Genomic DNA, 13,255 nt, shown 5'->3' with positions numbered 1-13,255 from the left:
TTCAGCACCAGGCAGCAGAGGCATCAGAGACCCCGGGTACCTTGGCAAAGGCACTCCCCCCGCCATGGGGCTTTGCCCGCTTGGAGCGGTGGACCGTGTGCTGTGTGTGGCGGGGCTCTGATGACATAACACAAGGTAAGGTAGAGAAAACAGAGTTCCTCCAGCCCACCCATCTTGAGGCCTGAGGCCCAACTGGAGCCTGGAAGCAGTGCTCACACTGGTCTTGCTTGGCTACCGGGAGCCTACTTGCTCAGCTGTGGGCAGGAAGCCACCGGCAGCTCCTCAGGGCTTCTCTCATACCAGGGCTTCCTTCCCCCTGTGCCTCTGGGAGGGCAGGCCCACCAGCCGGGCACAGAGGCTGAGTGAGGTTTGTGCCCGGGATACAGGGCCAAGAGCCTGATTTGACCAGCCCTGCCACCAGGGCCCGAAGCTGAAAGAAGGGAGGAGGAGGGAGGGACCCAGGTGGAAACTTGAAACTTTTATTAAATACTCATTCACCCGTTTGCCACCACCATCCAGAGCAGGAAAAAAAATTATCAAAATGGAATTAAAAAAAATAAAACCGATTACACCCAATCCCCAGTATGTACAAGGCTGCTCCCTGCCTCTCTGCCACAGAGAGGTTGGGGAGCAGCTGGGGGTAGGGGTGGGGCTGGGCACCTTTTCTCCAGCCACAAGCCCCTGAGCAATTCTGACTGCGGTGGCAGAAAGTCCCTGCTGCCAAGTGGCCAGACATCTCGGCTGGCCTCCGGGGAGGTGGTTATTGCTGGGAGGGGCAGTGCTGGACCCAAGCTGCCCCTACTGGGCTGAAGGGCTGTCTGCCTTCTCCCCTAGTGGGCAGTGACCATTTGGAGCAGAGGACCAGTCCCAAGAGCAGCCCCAGTTGCCACCTGAGAAGGGGAGTGGACCAAGGGCGGGAAGGGTGTTTTCTAGAGAGAGGAGAGGGTGCTCAGCTGATTTTGGGGGGAGGACACCCCAGTGCAGCCTGCTGATCAAGCTTGTCCTCCTTAGCTCCTGAGGATGACACACTCCCCCGATTCCAGCTGCTTGGCCCTTCTCTTGGGCAGGATCCCTGTGCCCTTCAGGCCATTTTCCTGCTGCCTTCTTGCCCTAGAGACCTGTGTGGCCACCTTCCACATGTCAGCCACAGCCTGGGCCCTTGGAGGCAAGGATGCCTGTACGGCATGGCACCTCTTCCTACATGGTGTGGGACCCAGCCCTCTCGGGCTCAGCAGCCGCTCTCCGAATCTGTGGTCTCCAGGGTCACAGTCCCTTGCTGCATGGCAGCAGTGGCTACGCTGATGGCCTCCTCTAAGGTCTGCTGCTCCTCCAGCTGTGGAGAAGGGGGAGGAGAAGGAAGGAGAGAGTGAGACCCTCGCTCCTAGATTCCAGTGGTAGTATATGAGGCCCACTTTTTTGAATCTCCACCCACCCAGTGCCAAACACCTGAGAACTTAGTAGGGCCCCAAGGAACAGGCAGTTCACTCATACAATCCTATTAGGCTAGGCGTGGTGGGGAGCCATGGAATGGTCCAGGGTCAGACAGGGCAGTTTGCTCACAGAAGGGGAATGACTGATTGGAGTCATCATCTACTTCAGCCTCCTTATTTTCCAGATGAAGAAACAGGGACACGAAGACATGAAGGGTTTAGACCACCAGGGAGACTGCCATCGAAGTTATCCTGAAGGTCAGAAGGGGCTCCCTACCCTGACCCAGTCAAGAAAGAGCCTGAGACAGGTGTGTGGATGCAGGTAGAAAGGGATTTGTCCTCTGAAATGGGCTCTTTTTGAGCCAAATGCTGTCCTCTTCAAGACCTCCATCTAGTTCCCCTTCCCTTCTAGTTCCTTTCTGTGGCCACAGTATCCTACCAGACCTCAACTCACCTGCACCGCAATGTGAGTTCCATTGGCTGTGGCTAACAGCGCCACCTGTTGATGATGAAGAGATGCTACACTTGAGTCCTCAGCCACCACAGTCCCAGAGGTAATGATTGTGACCTGAAATATAGAAGAATGAGGTTTTCCAACACACCTACATTACTCTCCCAACCCCCAATCCAAAAAATCCCTCCAAGCAAGGTGGCTGGGAACAACCCAGAAGGAAATGAATAAAACCATTACGGGTCAGATTAATTAATTAGCTTGGGGCTCAGAGCTAAGTGGGGTTGTATTTTACTTTAATTTACAGCCAACTTAATTTAGGAATTTTGAATCACAGAAGGACAGACTGTAAAAGCTCCCAGAGATAGTTTAATCCCCTCATTTGAAGATGGACTAAGGTTCACGGAAAAGTAACTTGCCTATGGCAGCAAAGCAAATTAGGGGTAGACTGAGATTTAGAAACTGTCTCTTGACTCCCAGTGCAATGCTTTTCAACAAGAGTTGCTGATGACCCAGAGAAGATGTAGGGAAGACCCTTTATGTGTGGGAATCTTGGTCCTCATATGAAGGCTTGACTAATTAAGCCTGCACTTTAGGGCTCATCCCACAGAAAGGAAGGACAAGAGAACAAGAAACCCCAAGCAAACCGCCTGGCCATACGGGCTGCGTCTGGGTGCCATCGGCGCTGACCATGGTGACTGTGTGTGTGCCAGATGTGGCAAGGTCATCATCATGACTAGGGATGGTGAGGGTGGTACTGCCGTGCTGGGTCACCATACTGATGGCACTCCCCAGTGCCTGCAGGTCTTCTGGTGACAGGCTGACCTGCCAACAGCAAGGAAGAAGATGAGCTGGGAGTGGAGGGGAGGGCTGTCTGAAAGCCCCTAGGCAGATGAATCTGCTCTCCCAGAGCAGGTTCACTTATTGGTAAGCTAGAAGATTAGCTTCTTGTCACAGGGTGGAGGGAGTCTGGACAAGCAAGTAAAACAGGCCGTAGGATGCAAAGAGAGGCTACACTGGAAGAATTCTGCTGACCACACCTATTTATCACGACTTTGCCTCAGGGCTCTGTTCCATGCAATTCAGGGTCTCCACCTAATTTCATCCTCCTATCAACCCCGAAAGTCATAAGTGCACTTGACAGTGAGGGTGCTGACAAACGTCAGGTTATACTGCTGGCTAGAAACGCCAAGTTTCCAGATCCCACACCATGCTCTGGCCCGTGTACTGACATGTCTCTCTTGAGAAGGACATCCAAGTGTCTCGCTCAGATGAACGGGACCTGTCAGCCTCCAAGTAAAGAGGGAAACTACTAACTGTGCTCCAGAAGTCACAGAGACTGAGCTGGAAGCATGAGGAAGAGGGGGGTGCTGTGTTACAAGACTTGGTACCCTCGGCCTCAGCTCTGAGATCCATAAGGCTAAAAGAGAGAAACTGGGTGGACGTAGGGCTGTTAGAACTTGGAGCTCCCCAGAGACAGTGGGCGAGGGTACCAGCCAGAGTGGCCCACCCTACCTCTACCCCCAGGGTCTGTACCTGCTGGGCACCATCCTGAGTGATCAGAGCCACCTGGGGGGCCCCATCTTCCTCGGTCACCATAGCCACTTGGGCAGGGATGTCATCACCCTCTTCTTTCACCTCCGACAGGTAAGCAATGCGGGGTCGTCTGGGTAGCGGGTTCTCCTCGGCTGCAGAGGCGGCTGGGAGAGGAGAGCCCAGGCTGACACCTGCCACCAGGTGGTCACGGGGAGGCCTGGCTTGTCCCCACTCTCACCTCCTGCCCACGCCCCTCACCCTCGAGCTGCTGTTGCTCATAAAGGGCCTGCTCGCTCTCCTCCGTGGCCTCCAGCTCGCCGTGGGCGCTGCGCTTGTGCATGGCCAGGGTAGAGGTCTGCCGGTAGGTCTTGCCGCAGGTGCTGCAGGTGTAGGGCTTGCAGTGTGTGTGCACCACATGGTGCTTATACAGGCTTGAGTACTCGGTGAAGCGCTTCCCGCAGCCTGGCACCGTGCAAACGTATGGCTTCTCCCCTGGGGACACTGGGCTGTGAGGGGGGTGGGACCTGGGGCTGGCAAAGGGGAAACTAAGGGGATAGGAGTGGGGGACAGGGTTGGTGAAGGGAGAGCCAGAGGGAGGAAGAGGGACTGAGATCTGGGACTCTGAATGGACAGAGTTGGGGAAGGTGGCCAGTGGAAGGCAGAGGGGACGTGAGTGTGGGACCACGGAGCCCAGAGACGAGGTGGAGAGAAAATGGCAGGGGCAAGGCTGAGGCTAGTGAAGGGGCTGGTGGGGGGCGCTGGGGGCTTGTGAACAGAAGAGGCAGGAGATAGAGAGGGGTGACTGATATGTCAGGTACGATGGGAGAGTGAGGGGACACATGCGTCTGGGAGATGACACAGAAGGCTGGACAGGGACGTAACACTGGGGAGGGTGAGGATACACAGGAGTCACATGGACAGTGGATGAGGTGAGGAGCTGAAGATGACATTTCCCTCTGCTTTTTCCCCATCACGCCTGACCCTGGGCTTTTTCTGGGAGCTCAGCTGGAGGGGGAGAATTTCGGGTGGGTATAGAGAGGCAGCAGGGAGCTGAGAGGGCCAGCAATGCCCACCAGATTGGACCTAACTGCTGAAGGAGGAACCGCTCACTGCAAGTGAAAGAGTGGTTCTGGGGATATGGCCGAAACCACCGAAACCCCGTGCCCTGCCCACGGACCAGCCTGGAATGACGTTCTGGGCTGCGCGTCGAGAACATGTTTAGGTCAGAAGCCTATGGTAGAGGGGGCTGGGGCCTCAGGGGTGGTCCTTGCATGCCAGCTGGCCCACCTGTGTGGATGCGCACGTGATTCTTGTAGTTGGTGGCACTGGTGAAGCCACGGCCACAGTGGGGCTCGGGGCAGGTGTAGGGCCGCTCGCCCGTGTGGGTGCGCACATGTACCTTGCGGATGTTAGATGTGGTGAAGGAGCGGCCACAGCCCTCAAAGGGGCACCGGAAGGGGCGTTCACCTGTGGAGATGGGCTATGTGAGAGTGGCTCTGAAGGGGTCTCGCGGAGCAGGGCGAGCCCTGGGCTCAGAGCCGGGTCTGAACGGGGCAGGGCGGGCAGGGCCCAGCCTACCGGTGTGGGTCCGGACGTGCTTCTGCAGGTCTCCGGAGGTCTTGAAGGCCTTGCTGCACAGCTCCTCTGGGCACTTGTATGGCTTCTCACCAGTGTGGGTGCGCACGTGGCTCTTCAGCCCATATCCTGTCCGCGTGTGGGAGGGAGGGAAGGAGGGGTGAGAAGAACATTGGGTGGGGCCTCATCCTCCACCAACTCTTCTTCCTAATTCAGAGGCTCTCCATCTTTAGGTCTGCTCGGCGAGGCTCCGGACCTCCTCTGGCACAAGAAGCCTGTGTCTGCCTCTATCCCACCCCTGGCTGGGCAGGTAAGAGGGGCCGGAGAAGCCCACTCTGCTCTCCTTCCCTCTCCAGGGGCAGCTGGTGCCGTTCCAGAACCAGTGTAAGAGGGAACCTAGAGAACCTATGGCTAAAGGGCCTCAATTCAGAGGGAAAATGAAGCCTAGAGGGATTCAACCGACCACCCGGCACCCCCAGCTGGTGGGTATCAGGGCTGACGCAGAGGCAGGTCTCTCTGCCAACCCCCAGCTCCTGCTGCCTCTTGCCTCTGTAACAGGGTTTCCTCCAGAGACGGCACCCTGCCTCAGAGCACTCCGACAGCAGTTTCTCCAGAAAGGCAGCCTGGTGCTTGGCTTCCTTGAGGGAGTTGCCAGAGCTAATCTAGAACCCTCTCCCCTCAACTGGAAGCAGTCCACCTTGGTCCCCATCCAGGTAGGTTACCTGTGGCAAAGGCCTTTCCACAGCTGGGGAAATCACACCTGTATGGACGGTCACCTGTATGAGCTCTCTCATGTACCTGTGAGGACAAGCAATCATGTATTTCAAAGGGACAAGTGTATGAATGGGCAGTTTAGTTCTCGTTAGGGCCCGGAGTATCAGCATTGGCCACCTCCTTTATTTTCCTTCCTCTTCAGCTGAGATGCCCCCTCCAGAGACCCTTCCCTGATTCTCTTCCCTCCTGCATTCTTCATGTGTGTCAAAGCCCTCTGTGCTGACTTTTCTGTACACTCATCTCTTCCTTCCAGGAGGCAATGAGCAACTCGAGGTCAGGGACCAGTTCCAGCCAAAGCGGGAAGGCAGAATTACAGCCTGCTGGGAAGATGGCAAGGCTAAAAGCTCTCTGCAGCAACCTTACCTTTAAGTGATGAGCGGTGGTATAGAGACGCCCACAGCCCTTGTAGCCGCAGCGGAATGCTCTGTCCCCAACCTGCTGTCCTTTGCCATTATGGGGAGCCTGGCTGTCATGCAGAACCTGAGGAAAAAAATCTTGGGGTCCCTATATGTATTCTCCTCAATGAAAGAAGGGAAGAGGTAGGACACAGGACCCAGCTGGCCCCTTAAGACCCAATAATTAGGGTTAAACCTACCAAAGGGGAGAAGTGCAACCTGGGTGACAGATCCAGACAGACGGAACAGACACCGGGGCATGCTGCAGAAGAAATGGGGCTGGCACGTGGAGTCACCACCCAGCTCTGATGGATAGAGGAATGACTAAATGTCATAGGGGCTGTGACAGCTTTGGGAGAAAGGGCATCTCTTAGACGGCTAGGTAAGGTAGGGGAGGAGTGGTCTGAACAGCCACACCTGAGCTGGGTGGTGACTCCACATGCCAGCTGCCCCTTCTTTTGACCACCAACCTAGGAGGCGCAACTCTGGACATGTTTATCCTCTGATGGGAGGAGATCCCTCCCTCCCTGGGGGAAACCTGTGTTTGGAAGGGGCATTAACAAGTGGCCTGCTGTGGGGATGAGCTCACCTGCGTTCACCGGAAGTGAGGTGGTCACAATCAACAAACTGCACAAGTGCCCAGGGCAGGGCCCGAAAGTCCCACCAGAAGCCTCAGCTCCAACCACGGCACCTGGCTATCTAACAAGTCGTTCCCTTCCCTTTCTCCTGCGAACACCCTTTTCACACCAGCCTCTGGCTTCGTGGAGCCCTTACTGTTCTTCTGCTTTCCTGGGCAGAGTCCTGCTGGGACTGTCCCTCAGTCTTTGTTTCTGGGACACTATGGCCTTCCAAGGAGCTCCTGAAACAGAACTCTGGAAGTCGTGGTGAGCAGGACACAAAAGAGGGAGACCAAATCCATGGCAAGGTCTGTCTAGTCAGCTCCAGGTCAAGGGGTCAAGCAGCTGACAAAGTTCCATGGATACTTAAGCAGCTGGTGGGTGGTAGGAGAGGGTCACAGGTGGCCAGGCCTGCTCGGCAGGCTAACCCGCTCAGGCGTTCGGATTGCATTCCCACGTCCCACTGGCTCTTGAGGTAATGAAGGGAATCAAGGAACTTCAGGGCTGGAAGCGACCTCTGAGATCATCTGGCCCCCTCTCATCGTATGAGACAGGAACAAGCTGAGGCCTAGGAGGGGAGTGACTTACCCAAGGTCAGACTAGGTAGAGGCAGAGCCAGCACAGATCTCAGGGCTCACAATTTAAAGCTCAGTTGTCTTTCCAACGTCCGTAAGCCTCAAATTAGGCTTCTAAAATACACCTGAAGGAACTGGAGTGGGAGTGGGCATAGCCCAGAGGGGCCTACTGCAAAGTTTTGTGCTTCAATTTGAAAAGACACGAGGATTTCCTTTTCTCTTTTATGATACAGCCACATTAGTTTTATTATAAAAATAACTCCCCCCAATCTTTGGGTAAAACGGGTGTTCCAGGAAGCCCTGCCACATCTGCCCTGAGGCGCTGCTGTTCATGGGGAGAGGGAACACCCTGGTTTGGAAAGCTCACAGATCTCTGTACCGGTTTCCCCTACGGGCAGGACCACGGCCCCAGCAGAGAGAGCTTAGACTGACTGATGTTTGGAAAGCCAAGATCCTTTTTCTTTGCAGCTGAGCTACTGTGCAAGCCTTGTGTTCCAAGAATCCCAGCTGCTCTGTTACATCTGCTCTTGTCACTGCCTACTGAGGTTATTTTCCCAAATGACTTAATAAGTCGCAGAGAAGAAATAAATACAAGAACATCTGACCTCCGTGGACTGGAAAACTAATAAAATTCACTGGCAAGGCAAGAGCTTTCTCAGACAGTACAGCCAAAGTGAAGCTGGGCCTAAATTCCCATCGTACGGATATCGCTGTTTCCTACAGCTGCCTTCCCTCTGCACAGACAGCATAAACAAGCGTTGAGTGTACACAGCTGTCGGCGGCCCTGGCCAGGCTGTGATGCTTATCCGAGACGATGACGTGTGAGAGATAAGTCGGGGGAGCCAGTGTGGAGGGGCAAAGGAAGTAGTCCCGGCCATGTCCAGGCACAGGACTGCCCTTGTCCTCTAGAAAGGTGGCAGGTTTGGCAGGGCCAAAAGAGCTCACCTTGCTGGCGTACTGCTCCAGGGCCACCACTGTGTCCGCACTGAAGCCCTCATCATCCTCTGTGGCCAGGTCCTCCAAGCCCACCTCTGTCTGCACGGCCAGGATGGTGCTGTCGGATGGCACAGCCACGGGGTGGTGAATGTAGGCAGTGGAGCCGTCTTCCAGCTGGACGGCTTCCAGGGCACTGGGGTCATGGCCCTCTGCAGGGAACATGTGGTTAGCCCAGATGCTGCACAAGGGCAAAAGAGGCGGCTGGGACCTGGGCTTTAATGTAACGAGAGGTACATACACCAAGGAGGGTTTTAACCTCAGGTTTCTCCTGGTCCCTCACTTTGGCGATTCACTCTGGCTGGCCTTCCTTCTGGGGCAGCCTCTCCTAAGGATGAGGTCTCCTATGGAGTACCGACTGGGAACCCACAAGCTCCGTGAGGACCCAAGGGGACCATCATCTTGGCCTAGATGACCACAAGAACCTCCTAACTGGTGGCCCCTCACCCCCTCATTCCCTCCAGGCAGCAGAGCATCCAGAGGGTTCTCTGCAGGACACAAATGCGATCACGTTACCTGAGGCTCTAAACAGTTCAACCATGTTGCATCTGTCTCAGAATAAAGACCAAAACCCTTATCCTGAAGCTCCAGTGCTCTGGCTCCCGGCCTCTCTATTCAGCTTCATCTCACCCACTCTGCCCTCACCCCCAGGACTTGAGCTCCTAGTAGTTCCTTGGACGTGCCGTTCTTTCTCCCCGCCCACCCCCGTTTCTGGACCATACATGCTGTTCCTTTTGTCTGGGGTACTGAACCCTCCCTACCACTGCTCTTCCCCAGCTAAGCCCACTTCACCCTCCAGCTCTCAGCTCAAGTGTCACTTCCCCAGAGAAGCCCTCCCTGAGCCTGAACCCCGTTTGCAATGATCAGTTCATCATGATGGTTCATTTCAGGCCTATTTCCCCCACTAGATTCTAGGAGAGTAAGGGCTATGTCCAACTCTGTTCTCTCTTATATACTCCACACCTAGTACCATGCCTGGCACGCAATAATTGCTCAAGAAACTACTTGTAGAAGGAATAATCAATTATTCTTCAATACCTTAAAAGCTTAATTCTTAAAAAAATGATAGTTAAGTTTTTAGTCCTGGTCTTCGATGACATCATTGGGTCCTATTTAAAGCCCTAAGAATTTGTGGCTGTGCTGGAGCCAAAGCCGCCATCAAGGCCCAGGCTGCAGACCCCCGTGCTCAGCCTCCCGGGGGCAGAAACAGCTGTTCCTGTGGTCCACGCCAGGGAAGGCAGGCGAGCCTGCTGATCCAGGTGAGTGTGGAGACCACAGCTCCATGTCTCTGCCCCAGCTCCCAGGGTGCACAGCTCCAACCCCCAACCTCTGCCAGTTCTGCTTCCCTTCCTTCTTGCCAGTCGTGATAACTGTGACCCCACCTTTGGGTGTGCGGTGTATGTAGGCCATGCTGCCATCTTCCAGCTGCACGGGCTGTCCATCCTCAAAGGAAAGAGGTTCTGTAACGAGAGCAATGCCTGCCTTTCTCTGGAGCTCCGTGTCACAGAGGTGGGTCCTTCAGTGGGGGCTGCCTGGCCTGCCTCATGAGGCAGGGGTGTCTCAGGATGCCCTCACCTTTCTGCACTGTCACTTGGTGAATGTATGCAGTGGTCCCGTCCTCGAGCTGGATCACTTGCCCTTCAAGAAGCTTCTCTCCTGTGGAGGTGGAAATGGAGAGAAGCGGGCCAAGCCCAGAAGAGGGCTGAGGGACACATGCCTGTTTTAGCAGAGGCCTGTTGGAGGCACAGACCGTGTGTCTAAGCACAGGTGACATTCTCCATGTTACCTCATTCCCTCCCTCCCAGGCCTGTGCCTCAGAGGTACCGGGGGTAGAGACATCCTGCCATGAGGAACCCTATAGCTCCCAGCAGATTCCCTTCCTGTCACTCACAGGAGGAGCAACTTCCTTTATTATTCTACCCACACCTGGCAAAGTGGGGACTTCCAACTTGGCAGTAAGCTGCTGAGATTGAGCTAAATGGCAAACAAAGGATGCCCTGAAATGTGGGAAGGCCCCAGTGCGTCAAAGTTCAGATCTGACTCAAACTAACTAAATCAAAATACATTCCCTTGTCTCCCACTGTGGCAGTATGCCAAGACCTAGACCCTCTGATAAGGCAATATAGCTTAGAGGTTAAAAGCAGTGGGCTCTGGAACCAGTCCAGGCCTCCTGGGTTTGAATTTCAGCTCTATCTCTTACTAGCTGTGTGATCTTGGACACCTTATTTAACCTCCCTGTGCCTAAGTTTCCTCTTCTAAGAGCAAAGGCTCTTAGGTTTAGAATTAGAATTAGATAGGCCCCTCCTTATGTCCAGTGAGTTTGAAAGGGAGAAGGGGCAAAGGAAGTGATAAAGGGAAGAAGGAAAGGGAGACTGAAGACTTAATGACAAATGCTTTCTTTGTTCCTTTCTTTACAAGTTTCAGGTTTAGGAATTTGAGCTCCTATGATGTGGGAGAAGGACCAGACAGCTACTTCTGGCTCACCTCTGCTGATGTCTCCCACTCAGAAGAATTCCCAAACTTGTCCCCAAACTGAGTTTTCTTGGGTCAGTAACTAACAGTTCTACAACCCAGCCAGAGGCAGGTAAGGTGGAGACAAAGATAAGAAGCAGGAGTGAAAGGCAGTTGAGATGAGGGGAGAGCGACTCCCCCTCTTCCCTCCCGCCCAGCAAGCAGTAAGCTACCCTGCCTTTTAACACTTTAGCTGTCCTGGCAAGGGCACCAGTACATGGGGTTCTGAAAGTGTCATCAGAGCTTCTGCTAGCGGAGTGGGTTCTGCTTCAAGGCGGGAAACAAGATGTTGAGAAGAGTTATTTGGGAAAAAATTTCAACCTAGAATTTCCTTTAACAAGCAGAGATGACAATGGGGAGAGGCAGGGGGGAGAAGAGCTGACCGTCAGGGCCCTCATTCCCCACTACAGAGGTGACTGTACGTTCCGGTTTGCCTGGAACGGTGCCAGCACCTTTATTCACAGCACGCTCTTCCACTCTCCAAAGTGTCGGCTTTGAACAACAGGTTTCACGCTTACCCTAATTATAGGTAACTGTCATAAAATTTTAGGGCTTCCGGCTGGCTAAGCTGGGCCCAGGCAGAGCTGCCTGCTGACAGAGATGAAAGTGTCCTGGTCAAGAGCATCAGAGGAGCTCACCAGCAAGACAGCTGCCTTTCAGGACAGTGAGGTTCTGGTTCCTGAGGGCCAACTCTGCTCTCAGCAGTGTGAAATCTGTTGTGTGTGTGTGTGTGCACTCGTGTAAGCATACACTACAGCACCATGGAGGAGGCAGAGAACAGAGCCAGGAAGAGTGACAAGAGGAAGATATAAACGGAGAGGTGGGGGAGGCAAAGAGATCCAGACATAAGAAGACAAGATGTAAGAAAAGAGTGTGGCTTTCTCAGGCCAAGTGTTGCCACTTGTTTTGTATTCATTCAGTCAACCATTAATTCATAACAGAAGACTGAGGCATGGGAATTACCTGGGTCCACAGAGTAAACACAGCCCCATCTATAGTTCCTAAGTTCTTCCATCCCACTGAGACTGCTGCAAAGGGGCAACACCTGTGATGGGAAGTCTGCAAACAGAGGGTTGCAGGCTTCACAAGTATTCTAGAGAAGTTCCATTACCACAAAAATGAAGCCAGCCAGACCCATACATCATCATATGGAACGAGCTTATTGATGAGTTTAAGGGGCCTCTTTGTCATCGTCAGGAAGCAGATGATTTAAAATGAAATCAACAAACAATTTATCTGTAAGCTTGGGACCTGAAATACATTTCGACAATGTGTTGAAATGAAGGAGGGCAATGTTACAATGACAGTGCAGTCATGTGGATGGCGGTGCTTACAGAGTCCAGAAATGACAAAATAAAGAGTAGGAATGAGGCGGTGTTTGGCCAGTGCCGTCCAAGAAAGACACGCATGCCATCTGGCAAGCCTGAGAATGCTGGCGAGAAAGAAAGAGGCTGTCAGGATGGTGAGCGTCCCTGGCCAGAAGGCCCTGCCCTTCAACAACGCTCTGTTCTGACTCCACGCCCTCCTTGAGAATCTGAATTTCAGGTAAATCTGAATTTCAGATAAGCAATGAAGTTTTTTTTAGTACTTGGTGTTATTATGTTACTGTTTTTAATATTTAATCCCATGTTTATACATGTCTTCCTCATGCAGTATGTGGAACATACTTATACTACAAAATTATTCGTTGTTTATCTGTAATTAAAATTTAACTAGGACTTCCCTGGTGGCACAGTGGTTGAGAATCCGCCTGCCAACGCAGGGAACATGGGTTTGAGCCCTAGTCCAGGAAGATCCCACATGCCATGGAGCAACTAAGCCCGTGCGCCACAACTACTTAGCCTGCGCTCTAGAGCCCGTGCTCCACAACAACAGAAGCCACTGCAATGAGAAGCCCGTGCACCGCAGAGAGTAGCCCCCGCTCACCACAACCAGAGAAAGCCCGTGCACAGCAACGAAGACCCAACGCAGCCAAAAATAAAAATAAATAAATTAAATTAAATTAAATTAAAAAATTTAACTGTGTGCCCTGTATTTTTATTTCTGGTCACCCTAGTGGGGTCTAAGGCATGAGATCTATGCCTAGGTGCCCCTCTGAACCTAGAAGAGTATCTTGCACATGGTAGATGCTCAGAAGATAGTTTGACTGCTTAAACTTGCTTAAATTAAAATGAACTGCTTCTAGAAAGCACTGAGAAACTGGAAAAGCAGGAAGTCACAACCAGCACTGTGTTCATCCATTCCAGAAATATTTATGAACCACTCACCACATGTCAGGAAACTGCCTTTCAGAGGCCTTGGCTCCTATAGCTAGGCTAGTCTGATTTTCTAGCCTGCCTACGTGGCATTTCATTTTAAGGAGTTCCCTTTCCATCAATCACCTTGAGAGATTCTCATG

The 13,255-nt window shown here is 53.1% G+C and overlaps 1 protein-coding gene across 1 annotated transcript in view; it reads right to left on the bottom strand.

The window, feature by feature from the left end:
• Positions 1-241: 241 nt before the first annotated feature.
• Positions 242-13,255, bottom strand: part of ZNF76 (zinc finger protein 76) — a 31,796-nt gene continuing 18,782 nt past the window's right edge. The window contains exons 3-14 of the mRNA XM_082847343.1: positions 9,922-10,002; positions 9,729-9,806; positions 8,299-8,498; positions 6,130-6,246; positions 5,715-5,790; positions 4,996-5,121; positions 4,705-4,884; positions 3,676-3,909; positions 3,418-3,581; positions 2,542-2,706; positions 1,885-1,998; positions 242-1,333 (exon numbers count right to left, since the gene is read on the bottom strand). Of these exons, the coding sequence (XP_082703469.1) occupies positions 1,229-1,333; positions 1,885-1,998; positions 2,542-2,706; positions 3,418-3,581; positions 3,676-3,909; positions 4,705-4,884; positions 4,996-5,121; positions 5,715-5,790; positions 6,130-6,246; positions 8,299-8,498; positions 9,729-9,806; positions 9,922-10,002 (1,640 nt within the window). The 3' untranslated portion in view covers positions 242-1,228. The remainder of the gene's footprint in view (positions 1,334-1,884; positions 1,999-2,541; positions 2,707-3,417; positions 3,582-3,675; positions 3,910-4,704; positions 4,885-4,995; positions 5,122-5,714; positions 5,791-6,129; positions 6,247-8,298; positions 8,499-9,728; positions 9,807-9,921; positions 10,003-13,255) is intronic.

The sequence above is a fragment of the Leucopleurus acutus genome (genome assembly GCF_964270905.1).
Source record: "Leucopleurus acutus genome assembly, chromosome: 10".
NCBI classification, from domain to species: Eukaryota; Metazoa; Chordata; class Mammalia; order Artiodactyla; family Delphinidae; genus Leucopleurus; species Leucopleurus acutus.
This window is presented reverse-complemented; position numbering and strand designations above follow the sequence as displayed.